Source organism: Misgurnus anguillicaudatus, chromosome 10 (assembly GCF_027580225.2).
Source record: "Misgurnus anguillicaudatus chromosome 10, ASM2758022v2, whole genome shotgun sequence".
Classification (NCBI taxonomy): Eukaryota; Metazoa; Chordata; class Actinopteri; order Cypriniformes; family Cobitidae; genus Misgurnus; species Misgurnus anguillicaudatus.
Window position 1 is genome coordinate 27216771 of NC_073346.2, and position 23744 is coordinate 27240514.

Genomic DNA, 23744 nt, shown 5'->3' on the forward strand with positions numbered 1-23744 from the left:
AGCAGTGCTTTATGGAGAAGTAGCCGGTTGCTCTGCTTGGGACTGGCGGGTTTTGTGCGAATTACCTGGGCACATTGACTTAAGCACTTCATTAAACCAGCTGTTGAACTCGCATTGCACGCAAATTCATACGCGATTTAACGCAGCGTAAGCAAGCACTGCATTTAAACAGTTGCGTAATTCAAAAGTGAAAGTAAAATGTGCACGTCTGCATGCGCATTTATAAGCCCCTCCCACCCGGTGAAACCGGGATCACCGGGTTTGTGACGCGCCGATTAACCGGTGAGAAAATTCTGTCACCGCGGCAACCCTACTTATAAACTCTTAAATATGAGTATTTTTCTATAAAAGCCACGTTCTTCCTGATCCCATTTTTTAGTTAGTGTGTAATGTGGCTATAATAGCATAAATAATACCTGTAAAATGATAAAGCTCAAAGTTCACTGCCAGGCGGTATATTTTCTTTAACAGACTTCGCCTTTCAAAGCCTACAGCGAACGTCCGGTTTGGACTACAGCCCTCTACTTCCTGGTTTAATGAAGTCAGTAGAACAGTTTTTTGACTAAACTCCGCCCACAGGAATACATCAGTCACCAGCAAAGCTAACGGCAAGCTAAGCTGCTATCGGATCACAACACATTAAACAAGCTACACAATCAGAACTCGATATGTATTTCTGAAGGAGGGACTTCATAGAACAAGGAAGACATCAGCACATTTTTAGGCAACATGATCTCACAAAGTTCCGTGGGATAGTCACGGAATTTTTTGCTCGTTTTTCCGTGACGTTCTCACGGATCTCCGCGTGTTTCCGTGGCCCTGCCGCGGACTTTCTTTTCCGTGGCGTTCTCGCGGATTGGTTGCTCGGCTGCTTTTTCCTGTTTTCAAACCATTGTCGCTTCGGTTTAGGGTTAGATTTGGTGCTTGCATTACTTTGTCACTGTAAATATTGGTTTATACAATTTTTTCTGATGTATTCTTTTATATTTTCTAAACTTTAGTCAATTGTCACCTGGCATTGGGGTTAGAGTTGGGTTTGGGTAGGGATGTCATTTTATGTAAATCTAACCCTAAACCGAAGCGAAAATGGCAAGAAAATAGGACAAAACAGTTGAGTAACCAATCCGTGAGAATGCCACGGAAAAGAAAGTCCGTGGCAGGGCCACGGAAACATGCGGAGATCCGTGAGAATGTCACGGAAAAACGAGCAAAAAACTCCGCGACCATGCCACGGAAATTCGTGAGATCAGGTTGTTTTTAGGACAGTGAAAACAGGGCTATACAGTTAAGTAAATTATGAAAAAAGTAATGTGTTTTTTTACACGTGAAACATGAACACATTTTATATTGCGCACTGTGAACACAACCAAAGCCTCAAAAACACAGAAAAAACGTGACCTTTAAAATACTTTTTTTAGCAGAAAGCTGAAATAATTGCATGTTTTGAAGGAATTTTGTTAGAGATCAGATTCAGAAAGATTATCAAAACATACACAGAGTTTAAAATTTGTAAAAAAAATAAACTTGTATTTTTTATAAATTGGGTAAGTGCGCCCAATCTAGTGGATAATTGCGGTATTACAGATTAACATAAAACCTCATTAGGAACACTTTTTTTATGCAAATGTTTTCTCTTAATTGACGAGATAACTCGTCAATGTCGGGGAAAGAGTTAATATCCAGCAGCTATTATTAAAACAATCATTAAAAATTCTGCCAATTATGTAACAAAATAATACAATAAATAGCTAAAGAGGTTTCCTAAAAATAAAAGATTTTTTTATTTACACCATTTACTTTTATTTATTCACTCTCATGCTGTTCAAAACTCATGCCCAGTTTTATGTTTTCAGTGAAACAAAATAAAAAAATTTCATTATGCAGCCCTGTCATACAACATCAGTTTGTAAATAAATACAAATTAGGCCTTAGCCTGTATTTATTCTCAGATTCAGAGCTGTATAATGTATGCAGCTCACCAAACAAAACTTAGCCGACTTCGGTTACAAAACAATTTACAACAATGTTGCATTTAAAGAACAACAGTTTAATAATTTAAAGTTTAAAATTGATTACCAAATGAACAGAGTAAAGATTTCCTTTAATGGCCCTTGAGACAGCGTTGCTCTCCAATCCCACTATTTACAATTCTGCTTATTATTCTCGAACATGTGTATTTGCTTTCAAAAGATTTATGCATTAATAAAAACAAAAGCCTTTATCTGAACACATCTACATCAGATAAAAATAACTGTGGTATTATAATCCCAGTGTTTTACCTCTCCAAACAAATCCAACACACACACACCCTTCCCCCATTGAAACCTATTGCTTCTGCATGAAATGTATAATCTCAATCTGTTTAACCGGTGTGAAAATCATGTGTGGCCTAATCTCACACGCCAGACCATTTCCAGGTCTGTGACATGCACTCTTTTCCTCCTGAGATCAGGGCTCTTGTGGACCCAGCCGTGTGGTTAACAGATTACACAAGAAACACATCTCTGCTTGCATTATTCATGGCACCGCGGAGTATTAACAGCACCCATTGCTGCCATGTACACGGCTGCCAGTGTGGATGTTTCCTGATTAACCGAGAGTCAAATTTGGCACTTTAACCACTATGCAGGCAGCGCTACGAACATCTGTGCAATGAATAGACAGAAAAGCATCTATGGCTACACTTGAGCGTAAATATGCGTATAAGCTTGTGCGGGTGGGTGATTACAAAATAAAGCAGCGTAAATGACTAAAATTTTGACTCAACACACAATGACTAATACACAATGAACAGGGTTTCAAGGACACAGTGACCTCTATGTGTGGGGGAGGGACACTGGAAAATGGGAATTGGTGGCCACGGTGGAGGAAGGTGTTGTTTCGGGTTGCTGTAGGGGTGTCTCTGTCCAAGGTGCTGAAAGCACTCGGCTTGCTAATGCTCCACTTTATTGTGATTGGCTGAGGCCTGCATTTTCACACTGTGACATCACATCACTGCTGATTTCTCACGCTGACTGACATCAGTGCAGCACAAGCGTTCACTTTCCTGCTTTCATGCACTGCATCCTTGATAATGTGTGGTGTTTGATTTGCAGCTGTGCGAAAAAGATACGTGAAAAGAGAAAGCTATTGAGAGACAAAGGCTGATGAGAAACAAAGAGGGCAAGATTTATAGGGACAAACCCATTAATGTATAGATTAGGTTACAATTATAAAGTAGGGTTAGGAGAATTGGATGCTGATGAATATTTTTCATTAGATTAATTTGATCATTATTGGTTGATTGATTCATAATATAAACACAGTACAGAGTAGCACCAAAGTCCGGAAGTGGTGGCCATGTTTGCAATGCCTCTGGGTGTGCTAAAATCACAATTAAACAACATATTTGAGACAAACAATTAAACCTGATATTAGCCCCTGGTCTCACAGATGGCTTAAGGCTAGTCCTAGACTAAAACACATATATAACTTAATAATAACTTAAAATATGCCAGCGTATGGATTTGTCTCAAGATACACACCAGTAACGTTTTTTTGTAAGGCATATATATAAAAGATGCTTGAACATTTTAAGTTAACTAAGGCCTAGTCCTGGCTTTAGCTAAGCCTTGTCTGTGAAACCAGTCCTAAGGATACAAAAACTTTTGTTTCTTAGGGTGTTTTGTTTAGTTTGGTTGAATCGTTCCAGAGTTCGATAGCTCACTTGGTGCTGTTCGTTTGGGCAGGTGAGAATCCAGCAATCGAACTCGGGTGCGCACCAAAAGCAGACCAAACAAGCAAACTGAGACCTCCTTAAAGGGTGGTCTTGGTACGCTTTCAAACGAACTCTGGAGCGGTTCGTTTGTGGTGAGAACACAATCGGAGATTGAACCGACCTAACTGCAAAAGTACTGCACATTTTTGGATTAAACCAGCTGCCTTAGTCAGCTGCGCTGTGCATTATGGGATGAGGAAGTGTTTGTTGACAGTTTCTATTAGCAATATTGCCACAATGGCAGGTCGTGGACAAGCCTGGAGTTGCAAGGAGGTCCAGAGTTCGATAGCTCACTTGCTGCGGTTCGTTTGGGCAGGTGAGAATCCAGCAATCGAACTCGGGTGCGCACCAAAAGCAGACCAAACAAGCAAACTGAGACCTCCTTAAAGGGTGGTCTCGGTACGCTTTCAAACGAACTCTGGAGCGGTTCGTTTGTGGTGAGAACACAATCCGAGATTGAACCGACCTAACTGCAAAAGTACTGCACATTTTTGGACTAAACCAGCTGCCGTAGTCAGCTGCGCTGTGCATTATGGGATGAGGAAGTGTTTATTGACAGTTTCTATTAGCAATATTGCCACAATGGCAGGTCGTGGACAAGCCTGGAGTTGCAAGGAGGTCTAGAGTTCGATAGCACACTTGGTGCGGTTCGTTTGGGCAGGTGAGAATCCAGCAATCGAACTCAGGTGCGCACCAAAAGCAGACCACACAAGCAAACTGAGACCTCCTTAAAGGGTGGTCTCGGTACGCTTTCAAACGAACTCTGGAGCGGTTCGTTTGTGGTGAGAACACAATCCGAGATTGAACCGACCTAACTGCAAAAGTACTGCACATTTTTGGACTAAACCAGCTGCCGTAGTCAGCTGCGCTGTGCATTATGGGATGAGGAAGTGTTTGTTGACAGTTTCTATTAGCAATATTGCCACAATTGTAGGGCTGGGCCGGTTTGGAGTTTTTCTTACCGTGGTCGGCAAAACAACAAATTCCCGCGGTTTTGCGGTTTATTGGCAAGATAACGAGTTAAATAACATGCATGACTTATTTATGTTCAATAAACAACATGTGCAAATTACTTAAGGAACATGTTAAGTGAATATTATTTCCTTCCACATTTCTTCAATTTCAACATTCAACAACTTGAACAAATAATATTATCCGTTAAAAAAAAATTTTAACGCATTGTGCGTGTCCGTGCCTACAGACATTTCTCCACTTTTCTATCCTTAATTTATGAATGGCCTGTAAATGATGCAAATTATTGCTGCCCTGATGGTCTGATAAAATAACCATTTGTATGAGAAATCACTTGTACTGCATATGTGTCCGTGCTTGAGTATAGATTGGAAGCTGCACGGAGACGCCTGTGTGTGCGCAAAGTCACACGGTCTGTCTCGCGCGCGTCAGGGCGGTCCGCGTCTGTCTCGCGTGCTCGGGACCGCTTCTGTTCTAGACACTTACCATAAACATCTGTCTTTTTCCACAAAAGGAGAAAGAAGACGCAAAAGCAAAACTTTTTGAAATGTGTACTGCTGTAGAAATGGCCACTGTGGTAGGCTGGATGAAAAAGAGACAATCTAACCTCTTTGGATATTAATCCTCGGACTGATCGCGTGCTCTTTATGTTGCGTGACAATTTAATAATGTATGAAACCTGATTCTGTTGTTGATCTGTTGCAGCTGTTTGCAAGTTCAAATTAAATAAAATGTTTGTATTGCTTTTACCGAGTCACAGACACGTCACCTGTATTTCTACTCAATGACAATTTAATATTAAAATCATATCAGTTAACATTTAATGTTCATTATAAGCTGCGGTTGTTTGAAAGCTGCGTGTATAACATCCCCACATATACACACAAGTGCAGGCCAATGTTTCAATTTTTTTTTTTTTGCGGTTATGACCGTGAGGAGCTCAGACCCGCGGCATGGGTCACGTGACCGCGGTATGGCGGTAATCCGGTTACCGCCCCAGGCCTACACAATGGCAGGTCGTGGACAAGCCTGGAGTTGCGAGGAGGTGCAGAGCCTCCGAAATTTGGTGGCATCGCCGTTTGCAGTGCATTAAAGCGTTGTTTTCAAGCCCCATCTGCGCTTTATTCTGGAAATGAACAGTTTGTTTACAGCGCTGTATACAAACTATGTATAACAACCACGGACATAATTACAGCGCACAGTCGTCTGTCCATGGTGTCTGCTGTATTTTCCTCCTTTTTGTTTACTTCCGGTATTCCGTTGGAATTTCCCGCACGTTGATTCTGACCAATCAAGAAACAGTTTAGGAAATACGTTTAAAGACATGTGGCCAATGAGTGATGTGGATCTTAGCACATGACTGGATTTTTGGTTCGTTTTAACTGGTGCGGACCAGAGTGATCAGTGTGGTATGAAATGGAACCAAAACTGCTAAAAAAGCTACAATTTGTGCTTTTGTCCCGACCACATGAACCGAACTAAAGATGTGAAAACACCCTAAAAGCGGACGTTTTTCCTGTGTTTTCAAAGCTTTGATTGTGTTTACGGTGCGCAATATAGAAAAAACGCAGTATGTTTCAAAAATTTCCTTGTTCTGTGAAGTCCCTCCTTCAGAAATACGTAACGAATTCTGATTGTGTAGCTGGTGTAGTGCAGAGGTTTTCAAACCTGTCCTGGAGGACCACTAGTACTGCACAATTTGTATGTCTCCCTCATTAGACACACCTGGTTTAAATCTTCAGCTCATTAGTAGAGACTGCAAGACCTGAACTGGATGTGCAAGGTAACTGAATGAGGTGTGTCACAAAAGGAAAACATGCAAAATGTGCAGTACTAGTGGTCCTCCAGGACAGGTTTGAAAACCCCTGGGGTGCGTTCCACTCCAGTTTTAGACATGCACTCGCAAGCTTCCCTAAACACTTCCCCTCGGGGGAATCCCTGTTGCCATTTTGAAGTGCGTTCCACTTTGTCAAGTGGACGAGGGAAGTTTGTATGGACAGACCCTCGCTCCCTCGATTTTGACCGAGTCTACTTCATATGTACACTTCAGGCAGCTCCATATCCCACAACACATCACGATTGTGACGTCACATCAGCAACTCGCGCTTTGCACATGGAGGGGGCGGTCTTCACTTTTCATGTGATCAAGGGCTTAGGGTGATCCATTTGAACCTACTTCAAATGTTTCAGCAGAAGTGGGTTCTCGTACAACGTAAGAAATGACGGATTTCCGAGTGAACGTGACTGAGTGAAGTTAGCGAGGGAAGGTCATAAAAAAACGAACTGGAACGCAGGGCTTGTGTAGTGTGTTGTGATTTGACAGCAGCTTAGCTTAGCTGGCAACTGCCGTATTCCTGTGGGCGGAGCCTAGTCAAAAACTCTTATATTAACGTCATATATCCGGGAAGTAGAGGGTTGTAGTCTAAACTGAACGTTCTCTGTAGTCCTTAAAAAACTTTCTGTGTTAAAGAAAATATATCGCTTGGCATTGAACTTAATTTTGCAGCCATTATTTATGCTCTAACAGCAACCTTACACACCCACTAAAGTTTGAAAAATGGGATCACAAAAAACAGCCGCTTTAAGCTCAAATTGCGCTAAAAATGGGCTCCTCCCTCGCCAAAACAGCCATTTTAACTGTTGCATTGTCCATCTAGCAGTGCTCAATTTTGTAATATTCAATATCTTTGGTAGCACGCGATCAAAATATATTACAAAGCAGGACAAACGAAATACCAACTCAGTAGCCAATGCAAACAACCTAATGCTCACATTTGATTGATTCATTACTACAATTTGCTGAAAAAGAAATGTCCGATATGGCTAATTTTTAATGTATTGCGTATTGCCCACTGCATGTTCCATGGCCTGTGAAGAAGGGCATCAAAGTGAAATTACTCTCATTTATCTCATTCATCGGTAGATGTCACTTGGACTAGTTTGCTATATAATGCAATGATATTCATACATAGTTAAGTGTCATTTAAATCTCCAAATACTCCTTGAGGCCACTGTACTAAAGATTCTATTGCTTCTAATGAGGCAGACAGTATAGAGACATGATTGACGCATGCCCAAAATATGCTTTTGTAAATAAATATGGTTCTATCATAAAGACAGCGTTATAAAATAAAAACTAAAAACATTTTTATCAACAGCCTCTACATGCACAAATTTAACACAATCCTCCCAATCTGGGACTATTCTGCTGTTCATACTATTCTGTTTCTCTTTATAGAAAATGCAAGTCATGTTAATTTAATAGTTATGTTCATTTCCTCATATTCTTAAAATATCAAATATTAAGATCAGCAACCTTCTCAGTTCTTAGGACTGACATTGTGCTATTAAAATGTGCACGACACAAAATGGCAGGGAAATTAATGAGTCAGCACATACAGAGACATTAAAGAGATTGCTGCACATAGTGTATTCACAAGAATACATACAGTACTGAGTACTGAACGTTGCACACAAAACAACACATAAATAAACTGAACATAAATTACACAAAACCAAAGATAAAAATGTACATCACATGTGATTCTAAGCCATACAATTCAAATGCCTAGCTCTGGTTTAATTGAGGTGTTGTGATTACCCCCGCTCCTCTAAGAGAAATGTGGGCGTGTCCTAGTGCTTGGGAGACTGGGACACCTGCCACAAATGGAGAGCTTTTTTGTGATGCTGATCAGGACTGTTTAGAAGCTATTGATTTAAGGGCCTACCGACAGAAACACAATGACTCAGATTTCAAAGACACTGTGCTCAGATTTCAACACAAGACCATTTGAAAAGCCGTATTGCAAATATGCTCACATTCAATGCATATTAAATGCCTTTTAAGACCCATCAATGTGTTCTTTGACAACAAGAGGTCTGGATACAAAATTATCCAAATTTGTTTAACTGTGGGAAGTTAAATTCAAGATTCTACATGTTGTGAACTATTATAAAATATCAAAGCAAACCCTGCTTGGTACCTGTTAATGCCAATTGTTACATCCTGCCTTGGACTTATTATTTAGCAGGGGTGAATCTGAGAGCCAGTGAAAGAACTTGGGATTGCCGAAAACAATTCCACCTGCTGCTTGACCTCATCTGTGCGGTTGATTACCTCTGTTTTCGAGTGCACTTACACTGAACTTACAGTTACTTCAGTAAATGCTTCCATTAAAGGAAAAGGCCAGACAATATTATTGTATTTTTATTAATACTAGACATATAAACTATTTTAAGTAAAAGTCTGCAATCGATTGCGACAATGTTGCGCAAATTATACTGAATTATTCTTAAAAGAAAAGTTACATGGAAAATTACAATTCTCTCACAATTTAAATGATGTGCTATCCTAGATGTATATGACGTCTTTCCTTAGTTTAATACAAAAAATTTACTTACACTCACCTAAAGGATTATAAGGAACACCATACTAATACTGTGTTTGACCCCCCTTTCACCTTCAGAACTGCCTTAATTCTACATTGCATTGATTCAACAAGGTGCTGAAAGCATTATTTAGAAATGTTGGCCCATATTGATAGGATTGCAGTTGATGGAGATTTGTGGGATGCACATCCAGGGCACGAAGCTCCCATTTCACCACATCCTAAAGATGCTCAATTGGGTTGAGATCTGGTAACTGTGGGGGCCATTTTAATACAGTGAACTCATTGTCATGTTCAAGAAACCAATTTGAAATGATTCGAGCTTTGTGACTTGGTGCATTATCCTAAGTAGCCATCAGAAGATGGGTACATGGTGGTCATAAAGGGATGGACATGGTTAGAAACAATGCTCAGGTAGGCCATGACATTTAAACGATGACCAATTGGCACTAAGGGGCCTAAAGTGTGCCAAGAAAACATCCCCCAAATTGCAAACTGTAGCCTCTTTTTCCAATTTGTAGTGGAGATGAGTGGTACCCGGTGGGATCTTCTGCTGTTGTAGCCCATCCACCTCAAGGCTGTGCGTGTTGTGGCTTCACAAATGCTTTGCTGCATACCTCGGTTGTAAAGAGTGGTTATTTCAGTCAAAGTTGCTTTTCTATCAGCTTGAATCAGTCGGCCCATTCTCCTCTGATCTTTAGAATCAACAAGGCATTTTCGCCCACAGCCGCATACTGGATGTTTTTCCCTTTTCACACCATTCTTTGTAAACCCTAGAAATGGTTGTGCGTGAAAATCCCAGTAACTGAGCAGACTGCAAAATACTCAGACCGGCCCGTCTGGCACCAACAACCATGCCACGCTCAAAATTGCTTCAATCACCTTTCTTTCCCATTCTGACATTCAGTTTGGAGTTCAGGAGATTGTCTTGACCAGGACCACATCCCTAAATGCACTGCAGCAACTGCCATGTGATTGGTTGATTAGATAATTGCATAAATAAGAAATTGAACAGGTGTTCCTAATAATCCTTTAGGTGAGTGTACATGGGAGCCATCAACAACACAGCACATGCTGCCTACTTATCATGCTAATATGTATGTTTACGATATTATTACAATAATACAATGCACTGATCAGTAAATAATCGCAAAATAGTAAGTTTTCTCTCATAAACATATCATTTTGCTTTAGAAGACATATATTAACCCATCTGAATTACTTAAATAAAGGATGTATGTGCTTTCTGGACTTTCAATGTGTTGACCCCCACTTAAAATAACGCAGTGGCATAAAAGTATTCATTGTGTTCAACTGAAGAAAGGAATTTGTATACATCTGGGATGGCATAAGAATGAGTAAATTATGAGCAAATGTGAACTTTTCCTTTAATATCTAGAGGCCATGTGTATGTATAATGTATTTTGCAAACCTCTACCAGTGACAGTCTGTGATTCAAAGCCACACAGTGAGGTAGCCATGTTCTCTACTCATTCTTGTGTCTCTCTGCTCAGTGACAGACACATTGTGAAATGAGGGCCCACTTGTCACAGATCTATTGCATCTCATTGCCACTGGTACCATAACAGCACCATAGGCATTTCCACTTCACCAAGTGGCATTTGATGCCCTTTGATGGGCACGAACATGACAAAGTGGGTAACCGTACAGTATGTGTACCTATGGAAGGGTGGTGTTTAAATTATTGATAACATCTTTAATAGGCATAAACAAGGCCAGAGGCATATCAGAGTCTGAATCCACTTACATTCTAGATGTTTCTTCTTGGGTGCCATCACCTCGTGCGTGGTCGCTTTACACACAGCACGCGACACCTCGGAGCCCGTGAGGCTGTACTGCGCCGCGGCGATTCGATCCGTCAAAGTCTGACCCGACATCTTCCTTCTCTCGCTGTGAACTGTATTTCCGTATGAAAGAGATTTGTCGACTTGCGGTCACCCAAAAACCTCAATTGTGAGGCGTTTAAAATAGACTCTTGAGCACAATTTACGATATTAATATACTGTGATATTAATGCCAATCTGAGACGAAGTCTCTGAAGTGTTTCATTTAAGTTACACCCCCAAAATTTAAGCAGACATATGTGAAACAAAACTAAACCATGCGGATTAATAAGGTATAAGAAGATGTCTGCATTTACTATAGTAAAAAATATCGATTCAACGCATGCGCATCACAGCGCTGTATATTCGCCTCGTGGGGATGCGGGATCACATAGGTGACGCGTAACGATTATTTCATCCGCAAATGAGTCTTTCAGCGTAACCCTGGAGTTTTCTAATAATTAAAGATTGTTTATATTACGTCTTGAAAGATATTCCTTGTGTTTGCGCGTTGTCCTGAAAGAGGCGTTTTTACGATGATGCTCGGCTCGAGCAGTCGTCCTCTCTCCTCCGGATGAAGGATTAGGCTTTCCGACAAACACCGCTGGATGTACAGTCACCCAAAACCTTCAAATGGCTTGCGTTGTTCTCCTCATCTCTAAAAACTCTCTCCTGCCTTCGCCTTCACCCCGTAGCTCTGTCCAGTATTGGACAATTGCTGAACAAGGAGGATGAAACGCAACGGAAGCCGAGGTCCCTGCTGGACTCAATATTTATTTATTTGTGGTATCACTCCGCCCCCACGCACGAGTCAGGTCACACGTCATTTCAAACCCATATCGCGTTTTACTATCTGCACCCAATAAATCTCATATAAATCTTTAGTTTATTGATTCTTACATAAAAATCTAGTTGTACACTTATTTATGAGTTAAGGCTTAGTGAAAAATATGTATTCCCTATTCTTATATTCCCATATATCTTATTTCAGTAAACGTTGCTATTAAAAAAAATTTCAACAAAAAACTGCGCCCATAAATGTTCATGGAAAACAATGGTTTTGGTAAAATAATTAAATTATCAATGATTTAATAATATATATGAATTAATATTTCACCTCCCCTCCAAAAAAGAAAGAAAAACATAAAACCTCTGAAGACTTTTCTCATATTTTTTTAATGTAACATTGCTTGTTACCTCTAGCAAATTTAAATTTTTAAATTTTGGTAATACTGTTTATATTGCATATGCACATTATTTAAAGAGCACCTATTGTCTGATTCACGTTTTTAAATTTCCTTTGGTGTGTAAGTGTGTATTAGTACATGTTAACTATATGCAAAAGGTACAAACCCCAAAGTATAGTCATCGTCTCCAATGTAAATCTCTTTACTTGGACTACAACAACACACGGATTGTAGGCAACCGTTTACTTCCTGGGATTGGTGATGTAGAGAAGACCGACATTATCATAATTCCTCCGCTTCGGATTCACAGCCTGTAAGTTAACTCCTGTTAGAAACCGAATCTTTCAAACATGGTAAGGAGCGTCACATTTCCAGCTGATGTCAGAGGTATTCAGGCCAATCAAACGTACAGATTAGCTGGCCAATCAGGGACACAGTGCTTTTCAAATCTGTGTGTTTCAGGAAGAGAGTGAAATCTGGAGCTACAAAAATATACGGTATGTGGAAAATAATGTGTTTTTTAACCATAAACCATGCGAACACATTATATTATACCAAATACACAAAATAACATTGTTATTTAGCAATGAAATAGGTGCTCTTTAACAATAAAAATCTATTGGCCCCATCAGAAACTCCTTTATATGTGCACCATAACACTTTGTGTTGCTATGGTAACATCAGGTGAGTAAATTATTTTGAAAAGAACTTTACATTTTGGGTGATCTATGATTTACATCTACATTCAACATAATACCACATTGTTCTATTTCTTAAGTGAAGTGAAAAAAATAAGTGCACGTTTGGTTGGTAACAAAGCAGTCCTGTATTTAATGAAGGAAAAACTGTTGTAGACACATGCAGATGAATTCAATTTAGTCCCCGACATCCTCTGCTATGCAACAATAGCTTATCTATTATGGCTTTGATACATTTCAAAGCAAAACCATTTAAAACGGTCTATTTATATTTATTTTTCTTACACAAAAAAATGATGACATCCTTGAAATCTAATTAAAAAAGATTAGTGCAAGTTTGGTTAGTAAGACAGGGACATGAGGTCAGCTACAAGCCTGTCTCTGTGGAGGAGAAATTCAAAAATGGTTTAAATTCAACTGATATGTCTCTTTATTAAACAAGTCACCACAATATGCAATGGCACAGTATCTTCATATTATCCTATGGGCTCAAACAAATGAAAAAATTGAATACAGGTGTCTATATTTACAAGTAAAAGACATTAAATTAAATAGTATAATTTTGGGGAAAATACATTAATTAGAAAAACAAAAAAATGTACAAACTTTTCTTTTTCTTTTTTTCAGAAAAGATGGTGTTTTTTTAAAAGATGGTGTTAGTTTCAATTTTTGTTCATCTCAGGTCACGTTTTAATGAGTCCCTCTAAAAAGTCCTTCTCAACCATCTCCTCAATGTTCTGCCTGGCCCGGCTCCAGAACACTTTCTGGCTTTCCAGTTTGCCGTCCTTTCCAGGGAATGGGCCGTCTATGGAAGTTGGGCTGTGGTATGATCCTGAGCGGCTGCTGCCCTTACTGCTAAAAACCTGGCTGAGAAGGTTAAAGAAGGGAAGGAGCTGTTCCATGCTGCGGATCACATATAGGGTAAGCAGGAGCTGTCCAGGCTCCCAGGACAAAGTGCGAGTGGAGCAATCCTCCTCTGGATTTTTCTAGAATTAATACAGACATTCTCATGAGGCTAATAAAATGTGTTACACATAGAATAACATTTGGAAATCTATGCGGAGTAGTCCATAAATGTGACCCTGTCTGTGAAATCCAAGGCAAAGTCTCATAATCGAATTATGAGATTAGGAGCATTAAAGAGTAACTACACCCTAAACCAACATTTTTTAGTTAATGATCTGTAAGAATTATGCTTTATTAGTGCTGTTCACTGATTTTAGTAAGTTTTTTGACATTTGGATATAAAGTGTTTCAATACTATAGTATATGGTGTAAAACGTCTGAGTGCTGCCCTCTTCAGGTTGAACGGTGGCTACTGCAGTTGAATTTTCCTAGTGGATGTTGGGTCCAAAAAAGAACTCGTGACGTAAGCAGGTTCAAGCTCACCACACCCTTGTTACGATCTCACCACACACTCGGTACAAGCTTAGTTCGTCCCCTCTATCTCCGTTGGGATCTGCCCACTTTTCTTGCATTTTTCAAATATTGCCAGTGGGTGGAGTCAGGCTCTGACCAGGGGTTTAGTTACGCTTTAAAGTTTGATTTTAACCATTGATTTCACATTAATTTCAATTTTTGATATGGCCTTACTAAGTCAAATTAAAGATATCATGGTTATATTTTCACAAAATGTTCTTTAGATTATTTAGAATAATTTTTTATGTATAAAACAGTAAATCACTTTAAAGGATTAGTCAGTTTTCTTAAAAAAAAAAAACTCCAGATAATTTACTCACCACCATGTCATCCAAAATGTTGACGTCTTTCTTTGTTCAGTCGAGAAGAAATTATGTTTTTTGAGGAGGACATTCCGGGATTTTTCTCATTTTAATGGACCCCAACACAGTTTTAATGCAGTTTAAAATTGCAGTATCAAAGGACTCTAAACGATCCCAAATGAGGCATAAGGGTCTTATCTAGCGAAATGATTGTCATTTTTGGCAAGAAACATAAAAAATGCACTTTTAAAAAACAACTTCTCGTCTTCCTCCGGCTGTGTGACGTGCCAGCGCGACCTTACATAATTGCGTAATGACGTCGAGAGGTCACGTGTTAAATATATATGAAATGCACATTAGTGGACCATTTTAAACAATAAACTTGCCATTAATTAGTATCCTTCGACATACAACAACGTCGGAACGGTCCTCTTTCTCCACACTTGTAAACACTGGGGTGTAGTTTTGCATACGTCATGACCTCTTGACGTGATTACATTTTACGTGAGGTCGCGCTAGCGCGTCACACAGCCGGAGGAAGACGAAAAGTTGTGGTTTAAAAGTGCATTTTTTTTTCTTGCCAAAATAGTAATTGTTTCGCTAGATAAGACCCCTATGTCTCGCCCGGGATCGTTTAGAGTCCCTTGAAACTGCAACCCCAAACTGCATCAAAACTGCCAAGTGTTGGGGTCCGTAAAAGTCCATTAAAATGAGAAAATGCTGGAATGTTTTCCTCAAAAAACATCATTTCTTCTCGATTGAACAAAGAAAGACATCACCATTTTGGATGACATGGTGGTGAGTAAATTATCTGATTTTTTTTTTTTAAAGTAAATTAACTAATCCTTTAACAAGTGATTTCCATAAGGGTGTGCTCTGTAATGGTTCTTTTACGTCACACTGACACCTAGTGGCATATGTATAGCATTCGAATGGCTTTCAATTATCGATGCCTTAGTAGAAATGCACTAATACTAGGCAGCCATAATTAATTTATTCAGTGAGTGAAATATCACGGGGGTTGTCAAGATAAAGAGTAATATTCAGCTGGCTATGGGATCCCAACATGTCTGCTCCTGTTAGGTGACCCACTCAGTATAATATTAAACTGTTTTTATTAGAATACTGATAGGGCTAGAATATTTATCTCATGTGAGTCCAATTCTTAAAGCGATAATTCAGGAAAAAATTATTTGCCCACCCTCAAACCATCCAAGATACATATGTCCATCATCTTTCGAACACACACAATTTGAGTTATTTTAGAAAATGTCCTGTTTCTTCCGAAAATTATAACAGTAAAAAATGCGGTCCATGACTTTCAAGCACAAAAAAAGTGCATCCATCCTTCACAGAAGTAATCCACACGGCTCCGGGGTTAATAACGGCCTTCTGAGGGTAATCTATGGTCTTTTGTAATAAAAATATCCATATTTAAAACTTTATAAACTATAATAACTAGCTTCCAGTAGCATCCGGTAGTAGATTCAGCGTAATATTTAGCATACGATGTGTATGGTTAAAGCTTGGAAAAGCCAGGACATTTTCTAAAAAAACTGAAAATGTGTTCGTCTGACATACATATCTTGGATGGCTTGATGATTGGTAAATCATGGGTACCTAGAATTATTTGCTAAACTATCCCTTTAAGGCATTTCTCAAATGCAAGCATACATCTCTTTGAAGGCTACTGCTGTGTGGTTGTGTTACCTTGGCCCTTTTTCTCAAAAGCTTCGCCAATCTAACAACATAGGGCTTGAACTCTCTCTGATGGGTCCCCTGTCTGCGGACCTCCATACCAGAGTCATCCGAGGCCTCAGGGACGAATGCCCAACGATACCTGTGACGTAGTGCATTTATTATTATTATTTAAATTAAGATAACATAAAGGACAATTTCACCGACTAAAATGAATGTGGACACCTACATCTGGAACTGAGGCAGGCTCTCAGAAGGCAGAGCGAGGGCTAGATCCAGCAGCTTGCAGGCAGACAGGTAGAGGTTGAGCCAGCGCTGGCTATTGTAGGAGGTAGAGAAGCCGTTGCCCCCTGAGTAGGTCGTTTCAAGCCCTGCTACTGAGGGGCCCGAGGTTCTGAAAAACGACCACAACCATCAGTACTTAACATTTACAGTCACCCATATTGAGCAAATATATTATACTTAAAGGTGCAGTGTGTAAATTTTAGCGGCGTCTAGTGGTGAGGTTGCGAATTGCAACCAACGGCGTAGTCCACTGCTCAACCCTTGCTTTTGAAACACATAGAGAAGCTACGGTAGCTGCCACCTGACAAACATGTCATCGTCGGAGACAACTTAGTAAAAAAAATGGTCCGTTAAGGGCTTCTGTAGAAAAATGGCGGCACAAAATGGCGACTTCCATGTAAGGGGACCCTCTTTGTATGTAGATAAAAACATCTCATTCTAAGATAATAAACACATAACGGTTCATTATAAAAGGTCTTTATACACCCCTGATAATATAGTTTTGTATATTATTTTGCATTTCTGTCAAGAGACCCTTCTAAAAATTACACACTGCACCTTTAAGATAAGCAGTTGAAAATGATCAATCAGATATTTTTAATAATGATAAAACCTGGTGATGTCCTCGTCTGCAGTGACCTCCTGCTCCATGAGTAAAAACACCTGAACCTAAGAAAAGACAAAAATTGACATTACCCTCCACACAGGTCTATAAAAAACTATACATATATATACTACCTTCTGTTATTCCATTTGTCTCAAGATGTTACTGCTGATTGTTTAAAATAAGCATAATATTATTGGTGAAATTTCGATCATGTCCTCACCAGCTCTGTGATCATAGTGGGCCAGAGTGAGGTCAAGTGTTGGGGTGACATGCGAAGCAGCAACACTCGGAAGAAGAGGAAGACCTGAGCATGGAGGATGGGCACCTGAGGAAGTCGCAGGCTCTCCACAAGACGCTCTGAAGTCACATCGACGCATATTGAGCATTATTTAAAGTTTATTTAAAGATCAGGTACTGGTATGTTTGTTGGCATGTACCTTGGATGTCCGGCAAGTACTTCTGATACTGGTCTACCTCACTGCTGTATATGGTGAAGGCCAGTCTTTTGAGTAGCATGGCTCTCTGTTCAAGCTCTGCATCTCGATTGGTGAAAAGACTCAGGGAGCTGCTCTGGGCCACGGCAACTCGGGCTGCACACAAATGTGCTTTAACAACACTCAGACACATGGACATTAAAGGGACACTCCCCTTTTTTTGAAAATATGCTCATTTTCCAGCTCCCCTAGAGTTGAACATTTGATTTTTACCATTTTGGAATCCATTCAGCCGATCTCCGGGTCTGGCGGTACCACTTTTAGCATAGCTTAGCATAATCCATTAAATCTGATTAGACCATTAGCATTGCGCTAAAAATTAACCAAAGAGTTTCTATATTTTTCCTATTTAAAACTTGACTCTTCTGTAGCTACATCGTGTACTAAGACCGACAAAAAATGAAAAGTTGCAATTTTCTAGGCAGATATGGCTAGGAACTATACTCTCATTCTGGCGTAATAATCAAGGACTTTGCTGCCTTAACATGCCTGCAGGAGGCGCAATGATATTACGCAGCAGCCGAAAATAGTGCCCTTGGTTACTTTCAATAGCAGGGGACTATTTTCGAAACTCTGATTATTTTTTAGCACGATGCTAAAATTATTATATTTTCAAAAAAAGTGGAGTGTCCCTTTAAGGAAGCCACATTTAGTACAAAGGGAAGACTTACTCATCAGGTCTCTGAATGTGGTTTTATCATGAGTCATCAGATGGTCTATAATCGCTCTCCAGCTAAAAGGGAGAGAGAGAAATGTGGTGAACTGATGTTCACAATGCTGTCCCAACCACAAAGGAAATGTCCTGTACATGATGTCACTCACTGGCTAACACACGAGGAGTCCATCTGGAAAAACGTGTGGTCCATAAACAAGTCAAAAGCTTCTTTCTTCCAGGCTCTCCGTGTGTACTGATATCCGCTAAGGCTGCTCAGCAGCTGTATGCATGCACGGTAGCTGGGGGCGTTGTGAGCGCTGGTGGAAAGAAACTGAGAGTCAGTTCCTAATAGCTTCAAATTCATTGTAGTGAAAATTCACAACACTACACATTTGATGAAATGTCAACTTGGTAGATTTAAAGGAAAGTACCTGTGGTTGCGCAGGTAGGGCACCACATAATGCATGAGGTTGACCAGCAGAGGGATAACTCTCTCCTTTTCATCACTATAGAAGACCATATCTAATAGATGAGCAAGTACCTACAACAAAGCCAGATGTATTTAAGCATCCATGCAAACATGAGCACACTTTAATCCATGCATTACACCAAACCACACAAACGCAAAGACATCAGCACAAAAACAGACAAATTGGGTTAAAAGCATGCTTCATAATGCACTCCTGCACATTATATAGTATATACAACTTCCTATCAAAGTCCAAATCTTAAGCTTCAAACCACCAGGTTTTGGTTGTGCAGATGTTTGTGTTTACCTCTGCCAACAGTGTGAGGGCATGAACGCTGTAAACAGATGGAGTGAAGCTGGATGCCTCCATCACTGTAAGCATTAGGTCTGAAAAGCACATACTGTTGGTTAGCGACTCTCCATGCAGCTGTGCATGACACATGAGACTATATCCACACTCACCTTCTACATCCGCCTCCAGACTGGCACCCTCCACCATAATCTGAGGAGAAGGTTTGACCTCCAGGTTTCTTCTCAGCCATGTGGTTTGCTCTAAAGATGAGCCAGCAATCGTGCCAATGGCCTCTACGATCTTATGGGTTACATCCTGGAAAATCATGATATTTGTCATTTAAATGTAAAATTTGTGAAGTGAAATAGCAGACATTGAAACACAATTTCAGCTAAAATGGCGCTTTTCCATTGCATAGTACCCCACGGTTTGGTTTGGGTCGGGTCAGCTTACATTTGGGGGCTTTTCCACTGGCACTGGGTGCAGTATGTAGTACCCGCTAATTTTTTTAGTACCACCTCCCTTGGGGTTCCAAGCAACTCGAGCTGATACCAAAACGTGACGCGGAAACACTGTAGATCACTGATTGGTCAGAGAGAATCGTCACTACCAGCGTCATTGCTATAATGTAAAAGATTAGCTTTGCCTTCATGCTAGCTTGCGCTGTCTCGAGCAAACATGTTGTCATCTGTGCTCTACTATAAGTTCCTAAACTCCATTTTAGCAATGAAAAACATCTACAGTTTAAGAATCAGAAACACCATAACAGTTTTTTTCCAGATTTGCAGTTTGTGGTGGCACATTCACGACGCGCACGTCTGCATATATGCTTAAATACAACTTAAATGAGGCTCAGCGGAGCGCGTCGACTGACGCCACTGGTGTTTGTAAAACTGTCACGTGAGACAGAGGTAGTGATAAACGCGATGCGCAAACATCTATTTGTGGTGGCCAATTTTAATTCTGTGGCGGACTGAGAAATAACGTTAAATGAATGTATGTGAATGTATTCCAACGACGCTCTCACTTGTATGATGTCACAGCAGTATAGAGCGCAAATATAAGACACCCCTATAATCCCTCCCACTCCAAAGTGTTACTAAACTCGATGGAAAAGCTAACCAAGCCAAAGTGAGATAAGCTGACCCAAACCAAACCGTGGGGCACTATGCAATGGAAAATCGCCAAGATTATCCTGTAAGTACTTTCACAGGTATCTTTACAAAAAGCACTTTGGTAGTTCCATACATGACATAGTGATGTTGTCAGATGGTAATGCCAGCGCCACCAAACTGAATGATTGTTATATACATATAACATTTGATATTTCCATACGGTAGTGTCAAAAACATTGGTATTACTATGGTTAAAAAAAAGTGATATCACAGAATAATGTTGAAAAATGCTTTGTAAGCATGTGCAGTCCCTCCAGTCACATTAGCTACAAAAGTGAGCGACTCCGAGTGACACGCACCCGCTTGATGGCCGTTCCTTAGCTAGTATCTAAAAGTGGTATCAAAAGTCACTTCAGAGGTATTGTTAAGTTACAAGAACGATGTTTTTGGATTTAAAAGTATTTATTTCTCGTTAAAAGTAAAAAATATATGAGATAAAAGATATATACAGAAATATGCATTTTCCGCCATCTTGAATTATTTTCTTCGACTTTGCCACAGATCTACTTCACGCTGCCCCTTCACTCCGATTGGCAGTCTCTTTGTCGCATCTCTCAGCATTTGCATAAAATAGCCTGCTTGTCTATTTTAGCCACACCTTGCTCGCGCAGTGGCGAGCTCGTCGCTTGTCACTGGCAAACGGCCACTCCAATTGAAAATGAATGGTAGCCTGTAGCTCTGTCTCTTGTAGCTAATGTGACTGGGGGGTGAGAGTAATTGGTAAGAAAAGTCACCTGTAGCTCTCGTTGGTCCTTCTTGCTCTCCAGGGTGGGATTCTTGAGGATAAACTCATTCAGAACACTACAGAATAAAGAAATGCTTAATGTAACCTTAGAAATAAACAACATACGAGGAGCTCAGATGCAAAAGCCCCTAAACAAACAACACCGTCAAAAATGAGATAATGATATTGACTGAATGCTCTCGGCACGTATTATGCCTTCATCAATTCCTTCGCTTCAAATTTGCTTAATCTCGACCTCAGGCCATTCAGAAATACTGCTTTGTTTGCAGAATCTGCTAAAGGCCACGTACGATTTTATTTTAGCAAAAACCTCAAAGTGCATGCAAGATTAATTGGATAAACAATGGCATGCAAAACGACCGTGGATAACATTTAAACTTGTGTACCTTGTTTGTGACTTTCATAATTTGCAATGTTTCTATTTTTAATCTTTAGTGATTTTTGCAACTGTTTACGGTCTTGTCCAAAAAAGTGAATTTATTTTTAGAAGTAGATTTTTGCTAGAAAAGCTTGCATGCAGTTAGAGTGTTTTGCTGCAAAAGATACCAATGAAATGACTAAAGTAAAATTTGTAAAAATTTGTAAGGTATTTCAATTATTGACTAATAACCTTTACATTGCTATTAAAGCATCACTATGTAGTTTCAATGTAAAAATGACTTACAGCTCCTCCATGTGGTTGAAAAGCGCAACAGTGCCTGGTATCAGACACTCTTCTACAGGCAGGGGGAGGGGCGGGGCTGTGTGCTCTACCCTCCACCGCCACTTTCAGAGTGTGCTTGTAGCAGCTAGGAGGCTGCTCAGGTTGCAGCAACAGTACAATTTGTCTAGTTAAAAGTTGTTCTATCACTGAAATAATTTTAGAGACATTATTTAAAGGTAAAAAAACTACATAGTGTTGCTTTAAAGTGAAATTACTGAACTTAAAGGGCCCCTAACCTAGGTGTTTTCAGCAATACAAAATAGTCTCTGGTATCCCCAGAATGTGTCTGTAAAGTTTCAGCTCAAAATACACAACATATATTTCATTACACAATGTTGAACATGGCCATTTGTGGCTGCAATGAAAAACACGCTGTTTTTGTGTGTGTTTCTTTAAATGCAAAGAAAGCTTTTGTTCCCTTCCCATATGCAAAGTAAAGGGGAAGAGCATTTACACACGTGCTTTGGCCTACATTAAAACATGTATCTCTGGCAGATGGTTGAACTATGCGCTCATAAGGCGGAGTCAGTGAGCGGTTTTAGTTGGGGCGTAATCAATGTGACATCACATTGATAGGGGATCCCCAACAGCTTGTTTTGTGTGACTGTTGTGTGATTCCAAAGAAGAATAGATGGATTCGTATAATAATAGGATGTTTCTGCACACACACTAGCGACTCATTTTCTGCTAGAAAGACATTTAAAAGTGCATTTCTAGGTTAGGGGGGCTTTAAACATTAAAATGTCAGACGCACCTAAAGGGTTTTGCATCTGAACTCCTCAAGTGTCTCCAAATAAAAGAATAACCATGTTTAGATCTGTGAGAAAGCACATACCCAAGTATCAAAAATTGTCCAGGAGCGGGTAAGCTGAGCTGTACAGACTCTTTCAGCAAGGCCAAGAGCGAAGGCCAGCTATCAACCAGACTAGACACTGCAATCCTGCAGGAGATAAAAGCTTACTTGCATACAAATACATATACATATTGATGTTAAAGATATACTAATATTATTATAAATGTGAGTCACACACCTCTGCACATAAGCATAAAAAAACTGAAGCATGCAGACTTCCAGGGAAAGATGCTTCTGTGAAATAAAGAAATACCAAACTGAACATTAAATCTGCAACATTTTTACCACTGACAATCCAACATTCATAATTACTATATGAATAGTTTGTTTTTCCTTAACAATACCTTTTCTTTGGCGATGGCTGGTGGTTGTTTAAGGACATCCTTCACTGTCTGGATCACCGTCTCAGTTCTCATAGCGCTTACTGAACGAACAAGTTCTACAAGGAGAAGCTGTTCCTCGCTGGCTGTGGGTATTACCTAAAATACAGACACATTCTTAAAAGTCTCAAGATTCATGATGCTACAAGTTTTTCTATAGCCAAACTTGCATTAGTAGAACATTGCATTAGCAGTGGCACCGCAAAGGTTGTGGGTTTGATTCCCAGAAGACACACATATGAATAAAATACCTTGTGTGCTCTGTAAGACGCTTTGGAAAGAAGCATCTACCAAATGCATGAGTATAAAATAAATTCATGCTTTTAGAGTTGTTCATAGTCATACCTTGTTCCTAGTTGGAGCTTTGGTCTGCTTCCTTTCATTCCACACATATGCAATAGCTGCCATGAAGTGAGCACCATGATTCATTGAGATTGGGCCCAGAAGCTCCAGAATTTGCTGCCGGAGATTCTGTGAACAACCAGTAAAATGATTAGATTGTAAATGCAGAATAAGGACCAGGGACAAGATCAAAACACATGCATAAAGGATAACACCACCGTTTTTCAATATTCAACTTAGACAAATTAATACATTTTCCCAATTAAAAGACTGTTACATGAGTAGTTACACAAGTAAGTATGGTGGCTCAAAATAAAACTTCGACCTCAGGCGCAGTAATATTGACGAAAGTTAAAGCAAGAGGGGGAGTTCTCAGGAGTGATACTGCGCGCCAAGGTCGAAGAGTTGCAAACTAAGTGCTCTTTCACCGTACAATATACATTTTTTATCCGCTTAAAAATCGTCACGTTTGATTTTGT

At 39.8% G+C, this 23744-nt stretch overlaps 2 protein-coding genes across 13 annotated transcripts in view; both read right to left on the reverse strand.

The window, feature by feature from the left end:
- Positions 1–11749, reverse strand: part of LOC129448250 (clathrin coat assembly protein AP180) — a 61031-nt gene extending 49282 nt beyond the window's left edge. For 6 of the 7 annotated variants that reach the window (XR_012371582.1, XR_008645679.2, XR_008645678.2 and 3 more), the window contains exon 1: positions 10886–11749. Coding sequence is in view for 4 of the 7 variants with exons in the window: in XM_073872279.1 (XP_073728380.1) it covers positions 10886–11015 (130 nt within the window). In the remaining 3 variants the exon portion in view is untranslated. The remainder of the gene's footprint in view (positions 1–10885) is intronic. The other variant, XM_073872278.1, reaches the window with a different exon arrangement.
- Positions 11750–13252: 1503 nt separating this feature from the next.
- Positions 13253–23744, reverse strand: part of dop1a (DOP1 leucine zipper like protein A) — a 34238-nt gene continuing 23746 nt past the window's right edge. For 3 of the 6 annotated variants that reach the window (XM_055210480.2, XM_055210479.2, XM_055210481.2), the window contains 16 exons: positions 23269–23394; positions 22888–23022; positions 22722–22777; positions 22526–22630; positions 20977–21043; positions 19238–19382; positions 19083–19162; positions 18738–18847; positions 18474–18623; positions 18323–18384; positions 17595–17747; positions 17378–17514; positions 17164–17219; positions 16495–16659; positions 16278–16407; positions 13253–13832 (listed from right to left, as the gene is read on the reverse strand). In XM_055210480.2, the coding sequence (XP_055066455.2) occupies positions 13530–13832; positions 16278–16407; positions 16495–16659; positions 17164–17219; positions 17378–17514; positions 17595–17747; positions 18323–18384; positions 18474–18623; positions 18738–18847; positions 19083–19162; positions 19238–19382; positions 20977–21043; positions 22526–22630; positions 22722–22777; positions 22888–23022; positions 23269–23394 (1980 nt within the window). In that variant the 3' untranslated portion in view covers positions 13253–13529. Of the gene's footprint in view, positions 13833–16277; positions 16408–16494; positions 16660–17163; positions 17220–17377; positions 17515–17594; positions 17748–18322; positions 18385–18473; positions 18624–18737; positions 18848–19082; positions 19383–20976; positions 21044–22525; positions 22631–22721; positions 22778–22887; positions 23023–23268; positions 23395–23744 lie in introns of all 6 variants that reach the window. The other 3 variants (XM_055210476.2, XM_055210477.2, XM_055210475.2) reach the window with 1 other exon arrangement.